Source organism: Belonocnema kinseyi, chromosome 6, assembly GCF_010883055.1.
Source record: "Belonocnema kinseyi isolate 2016_QV_RU_SX_M_011 chromosome 6, B_treatae_v1, whole genome shotgun sequence".
NCBI lineage: Eukaryota > Metazoa > Arthropoda > Insecta > Hymenoptera > Cynipidae > Belonocnema > Belonocnema kinseyi.
In genome coordinates this window covers 59485339-59506848 of record NC_046662.1, presented here as the reverse complement: position 1 = coordinate 59506848, position 21510 = coordinate 59485339, and the positions used below count along the sequence as shown (strand labels likewise).

The 21510-nt window shown below is 25.4% G+C and overlaps 1 protein-coding gene across 5 annotated transcripts in view; it reads right to left on the bottom strand.

The window, feature by feature from the left end:
• Positions 1-4431: 4431 nt before the first annotated feature.
• Positions 4432-21510, bottom strand: part of LOC117174462 (Y+L amino acid transporter 2) — a 117545-nt gene continuing 100466 nt past the window's right edge. For 3 of the 5 annotated variants that reach the window (XM_033363607.1, XM_033363608.1, XM_033363610.1), the window contains exons 7-12: positions 19011-19211; positions 16634-16708; positions 13200-13359; positions 9914-10006; positions 9716-9771; positions 5614-6147 (exon numbers count right to left, since the gene is read on the bottom strand). In XM_033363607.1, the coding sequence (XP_033219498.1) occupies positions 5983-6147; positions 9716-9771; positions 9914-10006; positions 13200-13359; positions 16634-16708; positions 19011-19211 (750 nt within the window). In that variant the 3' untranslated portion in view covers positions 5614-5982. Of the gene's footprint in view, positions 5237-5613; positions 6148-9715; positions 9772-9913; positions 10007-13199; positions 13360-16633; positions 16709-19010; positions 19212-21510 lie in introns of those variants that run through there. The other 2 variants (XM_033363612.1, XM_033363611.1) reach the window with 2 other exon arrangements.

Here is a 21510-nt window from a genome sequence, read left to right as displayed (position 1 = left end):
TAAACAATTTATTATTTTTTATAGCAATTTTATCTTAGAAGTCGCGGTTTTCTCCTAACTTAACAACTTTTTTTCCACTTTCCACTTGAAATAAATTAACCATAAATTATTGTTTAAACTATTTATTATTATTTATACCAAAATTTTTTTTAAATAATGCGTTTTTTAACATTCAACTTTTTATCTACTTAAAGGTGAATTTTTAGCCAAAAAGATTGATTTTCTGATAAAAAAGATGAATTTTCAACTAATAAAAATGGAATATCCAACTGGATTAGTTGAATTTTCAATTTAAAAAATGAATATTTGGCAAAATCGTAACGAATTTTCATTAAAATAATTAAATTTTTAGATAAAGAAATTAATTAATTTTTTTTAAATAGTTAAATTTTTAACGACAGTAATGAATTTTTAACTACAATGATAAATCTTGAACTGGAGTTGATTTTTAAACAAAAAAGATTAATTTTCCACTGATAAAAATTAATTTTCAACAAAAATTGAATAGCTACATTTTCAGCAGAAAAAATTAATTTTCAACCAAAAATAGAATAGTTAAATTTGAAGTAAAAAAAACGTATTTAAAAAAAGAATGTTCAGTTAAATCCAGTAACATAAAGATTCTTTTATGAATTAAAAACCATTTTTCTCTAATTTCGTACTATAATTTTAAACAAATTCAAGCACGATTTCGACAAAATTCCTCGATCTTAAAAAAAATACCCGGGAAATTTTCAACCAGTGATAAATTTTCAACTGAAATTATGAACCTTCTACTAAAATATTTGATTTTAAACAAAAAAAGATTAGTTTTCAAATTCAAAAAAATTAATCTAGATGGGATAGTTGAATAAATAAATAAATTTTTCACTCTTTGTCCACCCTCAATTAGAATGAGGTATTAAATAATTCAAGTGTACAAAAATAATTGATTACAAAATTTATTATTATTTTTAATAATATTCTTTTCAAATAATGCTAGAAAGTTGCGTTTGTTCTGAAATATTGAACTTTTTGTCTACTTTGCACTTAAAGCGAGATAATATTTAATTGAATTTAACAAAGATAATTGTTCAAACAAATTATTATACTTTATAACTATCTTCTCCTATAGAAATGCTAGATATGTCGGTTTTTTCTCAAATTTTCAGCTTTTCTTTACCATTTGAGTTAGGAAAAAATAATAATTATCAATATTAATATTAATTTATACAAAAAAAGCTCTGAATAACTACTTTAAGGAAAATATAGAACATTTACAAACAATTTGAAAAAATATAGAATGTAGAAAATATAGAGAATTTGAAGAATATTTCAAGTATATGTATTATTAAAAGAAATGTGTATTCACAAAAAAGAACGAGATTGTTTCAAAACTTATTTTCTCTAATTTTTATTTATCATTTGTTCATAACTGAAAAGGCAAAGCAAATTTAAGAATTACAGAAAAAGAATTACGTTTATTAACTCGTATTAATTATTAACTCAACAAGTGAAAAGTGGACAAAAAGTTAAAAATTTTAGGAAAAATTGCAACTATTTAGCATTATTCTAAGAAAATATGGTTATAAACAATAATTATTTGTTTAAACAATTAGATCGGTTAAATTTCATTAATTATTGTCTATGTCTAAGTGAAGTGGACAAAAGGTGGAAAATTTCAGAAAAAACTTAAAATGTCTAGCATTATTCAAAAAGAATATTATTAAAAATAACGAATTTAAAAAAAAAATGTTTTTTCTTAACTTCAATTTTTATTACATCATTCTACTTGAAACGGTAAAAATAAGTTGAAAAAATACTAAAAAACGGTGACTTTCTCATCCAATTCTAAGAGAAAATTACTAAAAAGAATTAGAAATTGTTTAAACAATTCGCGTAAACATCTAATTATGAGTAGAAAGCATTGTTTTATCTATTAGAAACAATATTTTTAAAAATCGAAAAAAAATCATAATTAACGCCAAACAATCGCAAAACCGAATTTTCCACTTATAGATTTTTTTGGGAACCCTACAAAACAGACTTATGAGATTATTATTTAAAAAGTAACTTTTGATTCGTATTCTTTGGCCAATTTTGAACAGAAATGTTGAGTTTAAAATCGTTTCCCCTAATTTTGACAATTCTGGATAAAATTAAAAAAACTGCAACCTACAGTGGATAATTATTAATTAAAAATACTAATGCATCCAAAATAATTAATTTAATTTAATTAATAGTTGAGACACTATACGTATTAATAAATAAAAATAAAAATAAATTATTTTTCTTTCATTTGTGCTCTTAATTAATGATTATCCACTGTAAGCAGGTTCTCCCAAAAAGTAATTTAAAAAAAAACATTTTTTTTGTGGATTCGAAAAATTATGGGGGTGAAATGTATCAAAATTTAAAGAAAAAAATTTCTAATTCATTTTTGAACAACCCTAGTGAACAATTATAATCGCAGAGTATTTTCTTCAAATATTGCAAAGGCTGATGGCGTAACAATGATTTTGTAGAATTATTTACACCTTGATAGGAGATGTGAGGAAACGTTTGCTTTTCTTGGATAAGAAATAAAAATAAATCTTTCAAGTTCTTATTCGAAAAGATTAAAAGTTCATAAAAAAGAAGATATGTAGCTTTTTGAGAAAAGCGCACGTGCCTCTGATCTCTGTTTTGTAACAGTGTTGCTTAATACTTAACACAACATTTTTCTTATCAATAATCTATAATTATATGAACCGGTATTGAATAAATACAGCGCTTATTTCTAAAGGGATGAGTGATTTATGAATTCGAGTACCAACACTTTGCTTTGAGTCTTTTTTAAACTTGATCTAATTTTAAAAAAATAAATAAATTAGAACAAAATGCAGTATCTTTTTCTGCCTGGAATTAATTATTTGAAAAATTTTCGAAAAAAAGTAAAACTTTCACGAGAGGAAAGCATAATTTAAACTGCATAAAGGCATTCGAATTTCAAGTTGCTTCTACTTTTCGGAACTAGAAATGTATCTTTTTATAAAAAAAAAAAATATTTTCTTTTTACAATATTTCGAAACACCACGCATACGGACAAATTAGGACCGTTTCCAGTTTCGAATTACGTATTCCACTTGAAGCTTATGGTAGTTTAATAACAATTCCTATCACTGACATCAGTGATAGTTTTTTCCGACTTTTTACATTGGATAATTTGGATCCAAGATTCGAAAAAATGTACTTTAATTTGTGATTTAATGATACGCGAAAGCAGATATCACAATTTAAATTTGTAAATTTGTCAGATTTGAAAACATGGAAGATTGTATCTTTGGAAAAAAATTCACGGACGTCACGTCTAGACTAAAAATACGCAATTCCTTGAGACAACCAGCGACTGGGTAGCGTGGTATTGTCTATTTTGCGCAACTGCTGTTTGTTTCTTTGCGATGAAATCAAGGCAGTTTTTTTCAATGTTCAAAGTCGATTCGTCAAAAAGGACGTTAATCGATAATTTGCCATTTCTGGATCTCTGTGGAACTGATTACAATAAATTATTGCTATATTATCCACGTTTGAGAACACGAGGAAAAATTAACATTGATCCAAACCATTTGCCTTGGCTGCTCTACGATCAAATAGTTGATTTATAGAAGTCAAAATCCGGCCTTCATATTTATAAAGCTTTGGTCCAGCATTTTTCTGGTATTTTTATAGTAATGACTGTAATAATTTTAAAATAAGGCGTTAGTTAAATAAAAATAAAAAATTCTTTGATGGTACAGCAGCGAACACGGGAAACATACAACCTTCGGAATTATAATAACAAATAATTATCAAATTTTTAATATGCTAAAGTAATATGCGCTTTTAAAAAATACTGGAGTTTGTAACTGGAAAGTCTGGGTTTGATTCCTGCTTCCGATATTAAAAAATTTTTTTTACATTCAAATTTCTTTTCTTGTGATTTACTCTTAAATTTATTTAAATCAAGTCAAAATATTAATTTTTAACTATTATTTAAATATGAAAAGTTCTTATAAAATGATTGAAAGTGGATTTTCTCAAGCACACAAATTTTAAAGCTGTTATTTTTTAAGAAATAGATAGTTGAAATAAAATATTTTTTATGAGATTTTACATCGTTTACGAGAAAAATTTAAAATTATAATTAAAAAAAATTACCCTCCTATAAGCAGAAACTGTAAACAAAATATAAACTAAAGGTAGATCTTTCAAAAAAAAAATTGAAGATTTTCTCATCGAATTTGGAAAACATAAAAAGAGAAAAACTCGATATTTCCAAAAATATTTTTTCTACAAAAAACAAAAACTTTAAAATTTGAGGTTTCTGAAAAAATTCTCTTTCAAGAACTAAAAAAACATTTCGCCATTTTGTAATTTTTTAATTTAAACATTTTTTTTTTATTATTTGAAAGAGCGAGATTTCCTATGTCAAATAAAAAAGTAATTTTTAAATACCTACTCGCGTTCGAAAAATACTGCGTTTTGAAAAAACTTTCTGTCAATTTTTCCAAAAATATTTATTTTATTCTTAATATATTATTTTATTCTCATATGACAAAAAAATGACTAAAAACGAAAATTTGTACTTGATTGAATTAAAATTGTTAGTAATTTCCTCCAAAAAAACGGACAAAAATGCAGGTATCTAACCGGGAGTTAAATGAATCACAAAATTCCGAAGCGCGTATGTTTTCCTTCTAAATTACAATGTTATTTGAATAAAACTCGACAATATAGAATTCTGGTCTTGTCAATCGAACCAAACTCGAAATTTCGACTGAAAAATATATTTTTTTTCTATTTGATACTCGAAGAGAAAACTTTGATTACAGAATCAAGAAAATTTGTATTTGGTTCTGTAATTATAAAAATATTGTCGACAAGTTTTCTCTCTGAGGTAATTTCTCTAGTTTTGGAAAATTCGCTGCTGGTTCAAGAATTAGAAGCGAGTGTTTAGTAATTTGTCAATTGAGAAACGATCGATGATCTCCCATTCACGAATGGCTGCTTCTTGCTTTTGGAAGACCAATTTTTCGTTTCTGGAGAGAGAATTTTGTAAAATGCTTTTCTACCCTTCTTTTTCTGTTCTAGCAATTTGTTCTTATTTAATTAAACTTCGTTCCAGACGAAGAGGGAAGCGATTCGTCAACAATTTTAATAGTATCAGCTTTTTAGACCTGAGCAGGTTTTGCCTTCCCAACGACGAGCATTATCTTCTGCAGGAACTTGGTTGAACTCACTGAAACAAATGTTAAATTTTTTATATTTTGTGCTATCTGAAAATTTAGAATATTGAAAAGAATGGAAGATATAGACTGTAGAATAAAATACAATTAGTATGGGAGAATTTATGAAAATATTGTCAAATTTTGATTACGCTGTTAAATTTTTAAATGAGATTCTGTCTGCAACTCTTGAAATTTCTTCGGAAATTTTGAAAATCTTCTTCAAAAATTTCTTTTGTTATTAAAGAAGAATATTATGACACTCGCTTCTAATTTCTTATTATTTAATGTTAATATAATTTACTAAAATTAAAATCCCCCCTGGGATAAAATTAGATTTCGAACTCTTGTTGTTAGAATAAATATAGCTTTTTATTTTTAATTTTATAATTTACATTTTCTTTGGCATTTTTAAAAATATTATGAGATCAATATTCTCGAATCTTCTGGTCCTGATTCGTTACTGAGTATGCAAACAAAACCTCATCATCTTCAAATCTATTTCACAACTTCTGAGACTATCACTTCCGGCGAATATTTTTCAGCATGTCCCTAATTTTGTAGAGTACATCAAACCACAAGAAGAAATTGGGTTTTCTACCGAAGTTTAGATAATTCATTGCAACATTAAGATATGATAAAATATTATTAAAATTTTTAAATAATTTTCTTAAGTTAACTTTAATCTAAAATATTTTTAGATTTAATTTCTTATATACTATGTTTTATAAATCATCATATAATAATTAATGGATTGTTCCTAATTAGAAGAAACTCCACATTTTTTCCAATTATGTGAAAAAATATCATAATCATTGACAAGCCACAATCCTTTAAAACGATCACCAATTTCTTTTTCCACTAGGTATGTACCATAAACCGTGGATCGTGTTCTGTAGTTCTGATGTTCGATGCGACATGCAAACTGAAAATTCAAAGGATGCCAAAATGTAAAACCTGATATTTTACGAATGATTACTCGGCTTTTATGATTTATAATAAATTAGAGTATAAAAAATAATTGATTTACAATAAGATAGATACATTTTTAAGCAAATAGTTATATTTTTAGCTAAAAAGATTAATTTTATTATCAAAAAAGCTCACTTTTCAACTATGAAGTTGAATTTTAAACTAAAGACGATTAATTTTCCACCAAAAAAATAAACAAAGTTTCAATCAAAGTGATGAATAATTTTAAGCCAAAACGATGAATTTTTGACAAAAAAATTAGAATTTCAACGAATAGTTTTATTTTCAACCAAAAAGATAAATTTGCAATTAAAATTATAAATATTTAATTGGAATACATGAATTTTTAACCAAAAAGGTGTATTTCCAAATAATAAGATTAGTTTTCTGCCAAATGAGACGACTTTTTAACAAAGTACATGAATCTTTAACGAAATAGTGGAATTTTCCACCAAATTGATGAATTTTTAACTAAAAAAGGATCGGTTTTAAGTTTAAAAAATAATTTTCAATGGAACTGATGAATTTGCAACTAAAATTATGAATGTCAAACTGGAATAGTTGAATTTTAAATGAAAAAGATGAATTTACAATTAAAATTATGAAATATTTAATTGTAATAGTTAGATCTCCAATTAAATTTTTTTTAAATAGTTGCATTTTCAAAAGAAAATAATGGTTTTTTTTCAACTAAAATGACAAAACAACTAAAAAATTTGATATTTTAAACTAAAATCACTAATGTAATACAAAAAGTTGATTTTTTAAAATAAAATACATGAATTCTTAACAAAAAAATTGAATGTTTAACAAGACAGATTCAATTTTCGGCGGAATAGTTGTGCGTGAATTTTTAGACAAGAAAATTTGTTTTCTACCAACAACAATTTTGCACACAAATAAATAGTTGAAAAAGACAAATTTCTAACGAAAAAAGACCAATTTTCAACCAAATTGATAAATTTTCAACTGATGAAATATCTAATTGGAATAGTTACATTTTCCGTTTCAAAATATGTAATAAAAAATAAAATAAAAAAACGCATGTATTTTCAAAAAAATAGTTGAATTTTTAACTGAAAAAGACAAATATACAATAAAATTATTATATTTTGAACTAAAAAAGGTCCACTTTCAACTAAAAATGGATAAGTTAGATTTTAAGCATAAAAAGAAATTTTCTTCCAAACTGATGAATTTTCAACTAAAATTATGAATCTTAAACTGGAATAGTTGAATTTTAAATGAAAAAGATGAATTTTCAATAAAAAATATGAAAAGTATTCAATTGGAATAGTTAGATTTTCAGACAAATATTTTCTTTTAAATAGTTGCATTTACAAAATAAAATAAATTTTTTCGACTAAAACGATGAATTAGCTGAAAAATTTGATATATAAAACTAAAATTACTAATTTAATACAAAAAAGTCGATTTTTAAAATAAAATACCTGAATTCTTAATCAAAAAATCTAATTTTTAATAAGAAATATTCCATTTTTGATGAATAATTGAATTTTGTACTCAAAACGATCAGTTTTCAACAAAAAATGGAATAGGTAATTTTTCAATTAAAAAATTGTTTTTTTATCGAAAATGCAAACAAGTTTTTAAACAAAGTAATGAATTTTAAAGCAAAAAGATTAATTTTTATCACAAAAGTTTAATTTTCAAAGCAAATAGGTTAATTTTTAACCAAGAAGATGAATTTTCAATTAAAATGACAAATAATTAACTGGAATTCTTGCATTTTTAAACAAAAACGTGAATATTTAAACAATAAAATTTGTTTTCTAACAGAAAAAATTTTTTCAACAAAATACATAGTGGAAAAAACAAATATTTAACAAAATTGTTGAATTTTTTACGAAAAAAAGACCAATTCTCAACCAAAAATGAATGAGTTAGATTTTCACTTTAGAAAGTAATTTTCAACTAAACTGATGAAGTATATAATTGGATAGTTACGTTTATAGTTAAAAAATGTATTAAAAAACAAAAAACATATGCATATTAAATAAAATTAGTTGAATTTAAAAAATAAAAAAAAGACAGTTATTCAATAAAATTTTTGTACTTTTAACTAAAAAAGTGCAAGTTTCAACCAAAAATGGATGAGCTAGATTGTCAGTTTAAATATTAATTTTTAACCAAACTGATGAATTTTCAACTAAAATTATGCATAATTAACTGGAATACTTAAATTTATAAGCAAATACGTGAATTTTTAAACAAGAAAGTTTGTATTCTACATAAAAAGAATTCAACAAAATACATAGTTGAAAAAGTCAAATATTTAACAAAATTGTTGAATTTTTAATCTAAAAGGACAAATTTTCAACCAAAAATGAGTTGGATTTTCATTTTAAAAAGTACTTTTCAACCAAATTGATGAAGTTTCAACTAAACTGATGGAATATTTAATTGTTTTTTAAATTAATTAATTAATTTTTTTAAAATTAATTTGATTTAATAATCAGTTTAAAAAAAATTTCTACAAAAAAAATTCAACAAAATAGTTAAATTTTCATCTGAAGTGCTGGATTTTGAGTTTCAAAAATTATATTTTAACAAAGTAATTAACCTTTCTCCCAAGTAATTGAATCCTCAACCCAAAAAGACAAAATTCTCAACGAAATATATAATGTAATAGTTGATAATTATTAAATTAATTTTAATTATTAATATTTAATTAATGAAATATTTGAATCCTCAACTAAAACAGATTAATATTAGCAACCAAAAAACTACATTTTCAACGAAAAAATATGAAAGTTCCAGAAAAAAAGATTAATTTTCTACCAAAAAATACGGGTTTTCAACAAAAAACCTGAATTTTAAACCAAGTAGTTGAATTTTCATATACAAAATATCAATTTCCATCCAAATAGTTAAATTTTTAACAAAAAATATAATATTCAGTAAAAAAATTAATTTTAACAAAAAAAAAAGTAAATAATTTTTATCGAAATAGTTGCATTTTAAAGCAAAGTGACGAATTTTAAAATAAAATGATAAATCTTTAACTAGAATAATTGAATTTTCAACAACAAGAAAATAATTTTCAACCAAAAATAGAATAGTTAAATTTTCAGTTAAAAAAATTGATTTCAAACAATAAAAAACCGATGTTCAAGAAAAAAGCTAATTTTTCAAACTAAGGATCATTGTTATTCAAATTAATATTGTAATTAAAAAAATGAAGCAAAAAATTTCGCTGACTTTGAAAAAAATTCCCTGACATTTCCAGGTTTTCCAAAGTAGGGTAGAGACCCTGTTATTTAATGATCCCTTTACAGTAAACATTTAAAATTGAAATTTTGTATTTTACAATAAAAATTACTATCTTCCATAATTTAAAATGATCATAAAACACAAAAATAATATTTCGAAATGAGCACTGCTTATCACTTGGACATGCACATGATAAAATATGAGAGATGAGTGATTAATAAATTAAAAGAAGAAATAAAACATGCTTGATATGGTTAGAGTAAAATCTGTATAGCGTGTTTTTGAACCTTGGATTTTGGTCCGACGACTACCAACAGCTTCTGGAAAGTTTTGGTAACGGCGCCTGTAGAAATAAATTAATTAAAAGAAAAGGTAAAACAAAACAAATTTTTGGGATCACAAAACAAAAATAGATATGGTTTAATTAATTAATCTTATCGGAAGTTGAAAAGTATGCAATTTTATCAAATAAAATAAATACCCACCGACGCCCTTTTGGAAGAATTTGGGTTTACTTTTCCATGCAATGAAGAGGAAGTATACAGGTACAGAAGACAATATCATCAGACAACCATAGCCTGAAAAAAATCAAGATTAGACAATTTAATTAATTTTGAAGAATTAAAAAAGTTTTATATATATAGCTTTATAAGAATTTTGAAATTTTACTTCTTTTTACTGATTTGAAATAAATAAAAAAATATTGAACGAGCTTACTACAGTTTCAGAGCCCAAAATCATCTCACGAAAGGAGAAATTAGGTGTTTTTTTATAAAAAAAAATTGGGGAATAATTTCTTTTAAATCAAATTAATGTAGGTACACACCATATTGAATATAAAATGAAACGCTTTCAATTTCTAGCAGTCACAGTTAAAATGTATTGCAATTTAAACAAAATACTTCAATTTTTAAACAAAAAAATTAACCCTCAACCAAACACGAAAGCATTTTCAGACAAATAGTTGAATGTTTAACATAAAAAGTCAAATTTTTAAAAAGATTTCAGGGAAAAGATTTTAAGAAAAACGACGAATTTTCAACAAAATAGTTAAATTTTCAAACAAAAAAGATCATTCTTCTATCAACAGAGAGGAATTTTCAACAAAAAAGCCCAATTTTCAAGCTAAAAAGTCAAATGCTTTAGAAAAACATTGACTGTGAACCCCGAAATGATGAATTTACAACAAAATAGTTTAATTTTAAAACCAACTAGTTAAATTTTCAGATTAAAAAATACGAATTTTCAACTAAGAAAGCTTTTTCAGTCAGGAGAAAAAAAGTGAACCAAACTTAAAAAATTTTTAAACAAAAAGATGAATTTTCAACAACAAAAAACGTTAATTTTAATCAAACAGCTGAATTTTGAATTATAAAAGTTCAATTTTCAACCAAAAATAGAACAGTTACAATTTTAGTTAAAAAAACTTAATTTTCCACAAAAAAACAAACAATATTTGTAAAAATTTGGTCAAATTTTTAAACAAAAATAATAAACTTCGATTAAAAATAGTTGCACTTCAACCACAAAGTTGGATTTCCAACCAAATATATTTGAATTTTCAAGCAGAAAAGCTGAATTATTTTTCTAGAAAATTACATTTTAAACTAGAAAATTTCAATTTTTAACCAAAAAAATAACTTCTAACTTAATAAAAAAAAGATTATATTTTTAAAAAATAGTTGTATTTTCAAGAAAAAAGATTAAACTTCAACCATAAACTTCAAAAAATTGCATTTCCAATAAAACAGTTGAATTTTAAAGACAAGACGATGCATTTTTTTGAAGACAATTGAGTTTTCAATCATAAAAGTTTAATTTTCAATAAAAAAAGTAAATTTAAACAGAAAATAAATCTTCAATGCAAAAGGATGAATTTTCTATACAAAACTAGTGAATTTTCGACTTTTTAACAAACTAGCTAAATTTTCCACAAAATAATTAAATTTTCAATCAAATAAGAGAATTTTTAATAAAAAAAGATTTTCAATAAAAAAGACAAATGAACAAAATAGACGAATTTTTAAAGAACAAATATTCGTTGTCAAATGAGATGAATTTTCAACGAAGAATTCAGTTTTCAAGCTAAAAAATTGACGGTTTAAGAATGCCGTTGAACTTGCACCCCAAAAACATGAATTTTAAATAAAAAAAGCTAATTTTTACACAAGAAAGGTGAACTTTTAACCTAATAATCAAACTTTGAAGCAAAAAAAATTAATTAATCACATGATAGCTGAATTTTTAACCAACAAGTTAAATTTTCCAACTGCAAAGATGCATTTTCAAACGAATGGTCGAATTTCCAAAGAAAGAAAATTAAAATAAAACCAAAAAAGTTTATATTTCCAACCAAAAGAAACATTTTTTAGAAGACGGTTGAATTTTTAACAAAAAAGTTCATCTTCAATAAAAAAAAGATGAAATTTTAATTGAACTGTTAATTTTCAACCATTAAATATGACTTTTATACCAAAAAGATTAATTTTAAATCAAACAGGAAGAATTTGAAAGGTTAAAATGAACAGTTCAATTTTCAACTAAAAAAGATTAATCTTCAACAAAACAGTTAAAATAAAAAAAAATTGAATTTTCAACCAAATAGTTTCATTTGCATCCAAAAAAAATTAATTCTAAGCCAAAGATATAATAGTAGACTTTGCAATAAAAAAATATACTAAACAGATGAACTTTTTAGAAGAAAGTTGAACTTTCAACCCGAAGAGAAGAAATTTCCAACATAAAAAAGTTCATTTTGAACAAAATAAATAACTTTTCTAATAAAAAATATGAATTTCCAATATAAAAGGAGGAATTTTCCATTCAAAGAGATGAATTTTCGAAAAAATAGTTAAATTTTGTACAAAATAATTAAATTTTCAATCTTCAAACATGGGGAGGGGCTGCATCTCTTCTCCAACTGCTTTATATTCTACTTTCCTCCCTTTTGGCATATCCAGCTAACAGTCCATTTCCTGTATTTCCCTTTTCCAGTCACACTTCCTCTACTTTCTCTTCCCTCATTCCTCCTACCACATTTTCACTCACTTCCCCTCCTTTGCTTCCCATTGCTTCCTCTAATTTCCTTCCCCTCATTCCCCTTACCGCCTCATTTCACTTACTTCCCTTCCCCAATTTCCTATAATTTGCCTTCCCCTATTTCCCTTCATCTCCTTCCCCTCACCAACTCATTTCCACCTCCCATTTCCTTTATTTCTTTTAACAACTCATTTCCACTCATGTCACCTTTTCCATTTCCTATCATTTTCTTTACTACCCTTCCCCTCATCCCTCTCAACACCTCATTTTTACTCACGTCCCGTTCCCCATTTTTCATAAATTCCTCTACTTCCCTTCTCCTCATTCTTCTCAACACCACATTTTCACTCACTTCCTCTCCTTCGTTGCCCTTCACTTCTCCTACTTTTCTTCCCCTCATTTCCCTTACTACCTCATTTCACTCACTTCCACTCTCTATTTTCCGATAATTTGCCCTGCCCTACTTCCTCTATTTTCCTTCACCTCATTCCCCTCGCTAACTCATTTCAATTCGATTCCCCTACTCCCCAGCTTTTCATTTGCCCTACTTTTCTTTCCCTCATTCCTCTCACCACCTCATTTCCACTCACGCCCCCTCCCCCAATTCCCATTATTCTCATTGCTTTTCTTCCTCTCATTTCTGCTATTCCCCTCCCCTCATTTCCCCTCCTGAAAAGGAAAAAATTAGAAAGAGTATAAAGACTGTTATTACGAAATTTGAATTTTACTTACCAGTGTCGAGGGGACTGGCATACATCGGTACAATGGTGACGAACAAGGTAGCAATGATGTAAACAATGGGAAATGCTAAATTCACCCTGATCGGCCTTGGCAAGTTAGGCTGGGCCCATCTGAGCCAGGGAACACAGAGTACCGATACGCCTATACTCAGCTGGAAACCAGAAACAAAAAATGATAAAGGGTCTATTACGACAAGTGGATCCGGCAATTAGAAAATTACTAGTCGTCCGGTTCTCTTTTGACTTGTATGAACCGGTACACCCCTCATTTTTCTATTTTAAATTAATTATATTAACATCAGAGATCATAGTACAAGAGGAGCTCTACAAGGGTGAAATAGGGTAATTTTTTCACGAAAATGGGGAATAAATTCGATTAAATAAAATTGATGTAGGTACTGTATTAAGTTAAACACTGAAATGGCCGAATGGTGAGCATGAGTATTTTGGTTATTTTAATATTAAATATATGACATATTAAACAAATAATACACATCTAATTCAAAATATTGAAAAACATTTTTTTTATTTCGGAATTAAAATATGACAGAGGGGTGGGAAAAGGAATGTTTAATATGGGAAAAAGCCTCTTTAATATGTCAGCAAAGTTTTTCACATTTTTTATAACAAATCGTTATAAGCAATAAATTTCTTTCCATACTTCGAGCTCCCAGAAAAATCTGCAAAAATTGTGTATAACCATTTAGGAGGGTGAATTTAATTACTACTTTTCCAAAATCCTACGTGCAATACATTCATTGCAAGAAAATATTATTTCAAAAAATTGTTTAACCAATTTCACATAACTTTTCTGGAAGCTCTAGCTCTGGTAAAAATGTTGTTTATAACGATTTGTTATAAACAATGTGGAAATTTTGGTTGACATCTTAAAGATACTTTCTCCTGATGATGCACAATCTGCTGGATATTTAAGTGAAATCAAACAATAGATTTTTGTTTGCAAAATATGAATGTTTAAAAAAAACTCTACCCGAGCCCTCTGTCATTTTTATATTCTGAAGAAAAAAGCCTTTTTTAATACTTTGAACTATCCAATTTAAGAACCCAATAGCAAAAACTCGATCGCGGTTTTTTTAACAATAAAAATGTATCATCTCAAAATTCATGTGATTTTTGTATTCTGAAGAAAAAAAAACGTTTTTTAATACTTTGAACTATCCAGTTTGATAATCCAAATGTAAAAACTCGATCGCGGTTATTTTAACAATAAAAATTCATTATCTGTTTGTCTTCAATAAAAAAGGCATAATGTTAATTAACAAATTCTTATCTCGTAAACTGTTGGTACGCTGTTTGAAGCTTAATTTAAAACGCTTTAAATTCATAATATTACGAGTAAAAATATTTTATATTTAACAAAATAGATCAATTTTCTACCAAAAAAGACGAATTTTCAACTAAAAAATATGAATTTAAAAAAAAATGGGACAAATGAATTTTTAGTTGAAAAAAAATAAATTTGTAAAAAAATAAAAATACATTTTTAACTAAAATGATTAATATACAAAAAGAAAACTTAATTTTTTTAACAAAGTTTTGATGTAGGTCAGCTATAAAAAAAGTAGTTGAATTTTCAACCAAGAAAATATTTATTCAAATTGTTAAATTCTCAAGCGAAGAAGACGAATTTTCTGTAAAACACTTAAATGTTCAACCCAAAAATATGTATTTTCAACCAAAAAGTTCATTTTCAAGCCAGAAGTTGAATTTTCAACTAAAAATATGAATTTAAATCAAAAGTTAATTTTCAACAAAATTGTTACATTTTTAACAATATTATTAAATTTTTAAAAAGAAGAAGGAATACACCAATTTTCAGTTAAAAAATTAATTTTCAACAAAATAAAAATGAATTTTTACCAAATAGGTGAATTTTTCACTAAAATGATGAATATTCAAAAAGGTAAATTTATTTTTTATCATTGTATATAGTTTAACTATCAAACGCAGTTGAATATTTATCCAGGACAATTTTTTTTAATCAAACTGTTGAATTTTCAAGCCAAGAAGACGAATTTTCTGTAAAAAAGTTGAATATACAACCAAAAAATATAAATTAAAAGAAAGTTAATTTTTAAGGAAATACCTGAATTTTCAACAATATTTTTAAATTGTTAAGAAAATTAATAAATTTTCAACAAAAAATGAAATAGATCAATTATCAGTTAAAAAAATGATTTTTTATCAAAATAAAAATTAATTTTTTACCAAATAGATAAAATTTTAACTAAAATTATGAATATTCAAGAAGAAACTTTCATTTTCACTAAGTATGTATGTAGGTCAATGGTCAACTATCAAACAAAGTTGTTACACTTTCAAGACAGAACAAATTTTGAATCAAATTTTTTAATTTTCAAGTCAAGTAAACGAACCTTCTGTAAAACAGTTATGTCATCAAGCAAAAATATGAATTTTTAACAAAAAAGTTCATTTTCAAGTAAGGAGTTGAATATTCCACCAAAAAGGAAGATTTGAACAAAATTGTTCAAATTTGAACCAAATAAATTTCCAGCAGGATAATTAAATTAAAGTTCATTTTAATACTTCTTAAATATAAGTTTCAAAAATTGAAAATTTGTCTTAGATAATTAATTCAAAGTTCCGGAGAAAGGGCGAAGAAAGGAAAGTTTTTCGAGAATATGGAAAAAGAGGGAATTCAAAAAAAAGAAAACGCAGGGAAATAGATATGAAAAACGATATGAAACATATCAAATCAAATTTCATTGCGATTCCTCCCTTTTCTATTATAATTTGAAAATTTAAATTTTCATTTTTTAGAGAATCTCTTATAAAAGGAAAAAAGTTAGTTCAAGAAATAAGTTTCAAAGAAACTGAGAAACTAAAATAAAAAATTAATTGGTTGAGATTTTAATTGAATTGGAATATAGTAAATTGAAAAGGATAAAAAATGTACAGATGCTTCTCCTTAAAAAAGATACTTAATTCTGTTAGAGGGACAGTAATTATTTTATAGAGAACATGAAAGGCGAACTTTTTAAATAAACAAATTCTTTTTCAATTTATTTAAAAATCCATTGAAACTAAAAATCAAGGGGGGGGGGAGTAATGTAATATAATGAAGGGAAGTGAATTTCGTAGAAACAAACGAGACCAATAATGAAATGAGATTGTTTGCCTTGTTGAAATAATTGCACAACTGTGCCGGCAGTCCTCGATTTATTCATTTATCAAAAGTGTCGCAATTCACGACAAGTTAATAATAATTGTGTCTATGCATGCTACACTTTATGTCATGACTTCCTCGAAAAAGACAAAGAGAACTTAAAAATATAAACTGAAACTTGTGATGAAAATTAATTAAAAAAAATATGTATCAACCTTTTTTGAATTGAGTGGAATAATTTTTTATAGTTAGTAAATTTTAGTTGATAAAATATTTACCCAAGTAGCGAATCCTACGTAATTGATCAAACTATTAATGTCTGGGAACATCAGGTACACCATAGACAATAGAGCCTGAAAAAATAGAATTGTTTTTTATCATCTTTCGAAATTACACTTATAGTATTAATATTAATAATAATATTAATTTACAGTAGAAATTTTCCTTTTTTAGAATACAGATTTATTTTATTAGGAAAAAAAATGTAATCAAGTATACAAATTTTTGTAATAACAAAATAAGAAAAACTTTATCATTAAAGGCTTAACAACATTTTTCTATTATTTTATGAATTGAAATAGTATTATAAATTATTTCTTATGAAAGTAAACAAATGATTTTTTATCAAAAAGTAAAAGAAAGATAGTTATTTTAGCAATAGTCTATCTAATTTAATTTTTTATTTTCGCTTATTAGTAATTTAAAAAAATGGTCGAATTTTGATAAATCATGGCTATTTCCCCATCCTATTTCCCATAAGAGAAAAGGACGTTTTTGTAAATTTGATTCAAAGCCGTCAATATTAGGTGTAAAAATTTTAAAATCAACATTTCTTTTTTCAATTCGCCATAGAATATGAGTCAAACATTAATTTTTAAATATCACCACCATAAGTCTTTTTATAAGATTCTCAACAAAGCCCATAATTGAAAAATAAGGTTTTGCGAGTTTTTGGGGCTAATTATGATTTTTTTGTGGTTTTTTAAAATACAAATGGTTTCCAATATATAAAGTATTGTTTTATAATTAAAATTAAATGTTTAAATAAATAGTTTGAAAAATTTATTCATTTTTATACCAATTTTATTTAGGAACTATATTTTCCTACATTAATGCTAGAAACTTGCGGGGTTTTCCGAGACTTTACAGGTTTTTTAATTTAAAGATTAAGATCTTCTCTAATATTATTTTTTACATTAAATTTAATAAATAAATTTATTAATATTATTTCTTCGACTCTTCAGTTCAGAACTAATAATAAATACTAATATTTACTTAAATAAAAAGGCTCTGAGTTACTATTTAGAGGAAAATTTGCATTTAATATGATCTATATAGAAAATCTGAGGAATATTTCTAATATCTGCTTTATTTCGGAAAAATATATTCATGAAAAAGAAAGGGATTATTTAAAAAATTACCCAGTGTAATTTTTATATATTACTTTTTCATAACTAAAAAGCCAAAGCAAAGTTATAAATGTCAGAAAAAGCCGCAGCTTTCTAGAAATGATCTAAAAGAAGATAGTTATAAACAATAATAAATCGTTTAAACCAGCTTTGTTGAATTAGATTAATTATTACCTACACAGTTAAAGTGGAGAAAAAACGAAAATTTGGAGAAAAAAACTCATTTATCTATCACAATATAGAAGACGTAAGTTATAGAGTATAATAAATTGTTGAAACAATTATTTTGGTAAATTGTATTAATAATGACCACACTCTAATTAAAAAGTGGACCAAAAGTGGAAAATTTAACAGAGAACTTCAAATTTCTAGCATTATTCTAAGACAATATTATTATAAATAATAATAAATGGTTTAGGCAATAGTTCTGTTAAATTTAATTGATTCTTAGCTCATTCTAACTGAAAAACTTAAAAATAAGTTTAAAACTTCGGAAAAAACCGTGACTTTGTAGCTCTGTTCTAAAAGAAAATTTCTGAAAACGATAGTAAATTGTGTAATCAATTTATGTAAATATCTAGTTATCAGCAAAATTTATATATCAAATTTTAAAAACAGTTTATTTTTGTGTGGATTCAAACCAATTTAAGGGCGATATGCCTTGAAAATGCGAGGGAAAAAATTCCAATGCATTTTTGGACCATCCTAGAATCGGTACTAAAATATTTCAAGAAAATAGTTTGAACAAAATTATTTTCACAATTTCAGTTTAAAAAAAATTAATTTTCAAAATGTAAAACATTACAGTTGTAGAGAATATTTTCTCCAGAAAAATAAGCCATCATTTGTTAAAATCCAACCATTTTTCAAAAATCCGTAAAAAGCGATAGTAAGACAAAATTCAACTGCGAAATAAATTGTTAAAATAAATGTTTGTCGTTAATTAAAATTTTTTATTAAAACTGATGTTTTTAATTTTAAATTATACCATCAGTAATATTGTGTTTATTTTTAAAGTCATAAAAAACTATTTTCTTCAAAGATCTGGTTTTTGGCATCACAATTACCTTGAGAAATTTTCAATAATTAGTACTGGATCCGATAATAAGCCGATGAAAATTAAAACTTATTAACATTATTCATGAGGAAGGAAGATCATAAATGTTCTTCAAGTAATATTTTGTTACTGTATAATTTTTTACCGACTATTTTTTTATTATTTTTTTTTAAATAACTATTTATTTACCATACAAAGTACAGCTGGGGTGGGTGTTAACCTCGAAGTTTGAATCATCGTCAAAATTTCCGGCATCTGTCCTTCGCAAGCTCCAGCGTAGAAGAGTCGGGATGAGGTGAGCAAAATACCATTTACTGCACCAAAACAAGAGAGAGCAACGAAAACTGGAATTATCCATGCCATCACTCCGAACAATTGGTTAGCGAAGGTCTGAAATTATTTCATAATTCAGTTTTTTTTAATTAAATTTTTTCTGAAAAAAGATCTTCTAATTCGCTCCGCTTTCAAATATTGTTCTTTTAATCTTTTAATACTTTTAACATAGAATCTTTTATAAACGGACTAAAATAGTTATTTCAAATACAAATTTTCCGTTTATATTTCAATCAAAAAGATGAAATTTATTTCAAAAAAAAAAAGAAATTTTAAACCTAAAAAGACGAATTTTCAACAAATAAGGGTTTTTCACTCAAGAAGGAGATAAAATTTAAAAGAAATTGTTGTACCTTTAAGCCGAAAGACAAATTTCCTCTATGAAAATTGAATTTTCAAACAAAAAATTTGACTTTTCAGCAAAAAATTAATTTTCGACGAAACTGATGCATTTTTACACATGAAAAATTAAATTTCAAACCCTTAAATTTATTTTTTTTACGTAAAAAAGATACTCTTTAACTGAAAACTTCAACTAAACAGTTAGAATTTCAATTAAAGGGATGAATTTTCAACTAAAAAAATATAAATCTTCAACAAAAAAATGATTTCTTAACAAACTGATTCAACCAAATGTTTCAAACAAAATAGTTGAACACTCAAGCAAAGAAGATTAATTTTTAATCAAAAGGTATCAATTTCAATAACAAATGGCATTTATACAAAAATAGATGATTTTTTAAATCAAAAAGATAAATTTTGAAAACAAAAATAGTTGTGTTTTCAATTTAAAAATATCTCAGTTGACTTTTCACTATCAAAATATGAATTTTTAAACCAGAAATAATTTTTTATGAAAAAAAATGAATTTTTAATACAAAAAGACACATTTTTAACCAAAAAAGATGACTTTTCAACAAAATTGTTGAATTATCTACCAAACGGTTAATTTTTTTCCAAAACAGATAAATTTATATTAAAAATTTTTTTGGAATAGTTGAGTTTTCATTCAAAAACGATTCCAGTTTACTTTTCAAGTTAAAAATATTATATAATATTATATTGTTACGAAAACAGAAAAAGTTTTAATAAACAATTTTTTTAAGTTAAATTTTCTATCAAATAGTTGCATTTTTATCTATGAAAGATGAAATATTTCTTAAAACAGATGAATTTTTAATTAAAAAGAAAAAAAGAATAAATTTCCAAAAAATAGTGGAATTTTCACCCAGAAAGGCTTTTATTTCTCTTTTTTTAACCCCAAAATATTAAATTTGAACAAAAAGCAACTTTCCTACAAAATTGTTGAATTTTTAACGAAACAGTTGCATTTTTGTCCTAGAAAAATTAAAATTCTACTAAAACAGGTGAACTTGAAATCAAAAAGACAAAATTTCAAACAAGATTTAAATTTTTATCCAAAAAGATTTGAATTGACTTTTCAACACAAAAATACGAATTTTAAACAAACAGTAAACTTTCTAGAAAATAGTTGAATTATCAACAAATTAGTTACATTTTTATCGAATGAAGATCCAATATATCTACTAAAAAAGATAAATTCTTAAATCAAAAAGACAAATTTTTAGAAAAAATATTTTTTAACCAAAATAGCTTTCAGTTGACTTATCAGCAACAAACTATCAATTTAAAAAAAAAAGGTTTTACGGTCTACGATAATAGTTATCTTTTAACCCAAAAAGACGAATTTTTACAAAACAGTTGAATTTGCAACTACAAAGGATGTCTATTTAAGAATAGTGCCGGTTGGCTGCTTTCCCATTAAGCTACTAGAGAGATCGAAAGAAGAATCTAGCGGAGCGAAGGAGAAGAACTTTTATCAACAAAAATTAAAATAAAAAAATTTGTTATTCATAGTTCCATCTAGTCTGAAAATACGTTAAAACTGCCTGTTATTCTCTAATGATAATACAGATTCCTTGAAAAATTTGAATACGTAACATCTATGGCATATAATATAATAATGCGCGCATTTCTTAAAAAGCATTCTTCTTTCGATCTCTCTAGTAGTTTAAGGGAAAAGCACTTGACCGGCAATCGGAAGTTGTGTGATTCTTTTTTCAGCGGAGGGAAGGAGAAGATCTTTTATCAGAATATTTTTTTTAATTTTAAAGATTTTTAATTCATAGCTGCATCTAATCTGAACACTGAAACGACATTCGAGGAGCAGCGCCCTCTAAGCTGTAGAACTGTTCCTCGATAAATATTGAGGAGCAGCGCCACGTAATTAAGTAGCAGTAACTCTCACTGCGAGTTGCAGAAACACGAAATTAGATAGAGAGCAGCTCCCCGCTGCTCTCGATAGAAGCGGGGAGCTGCTCTCTATCTAATTTCG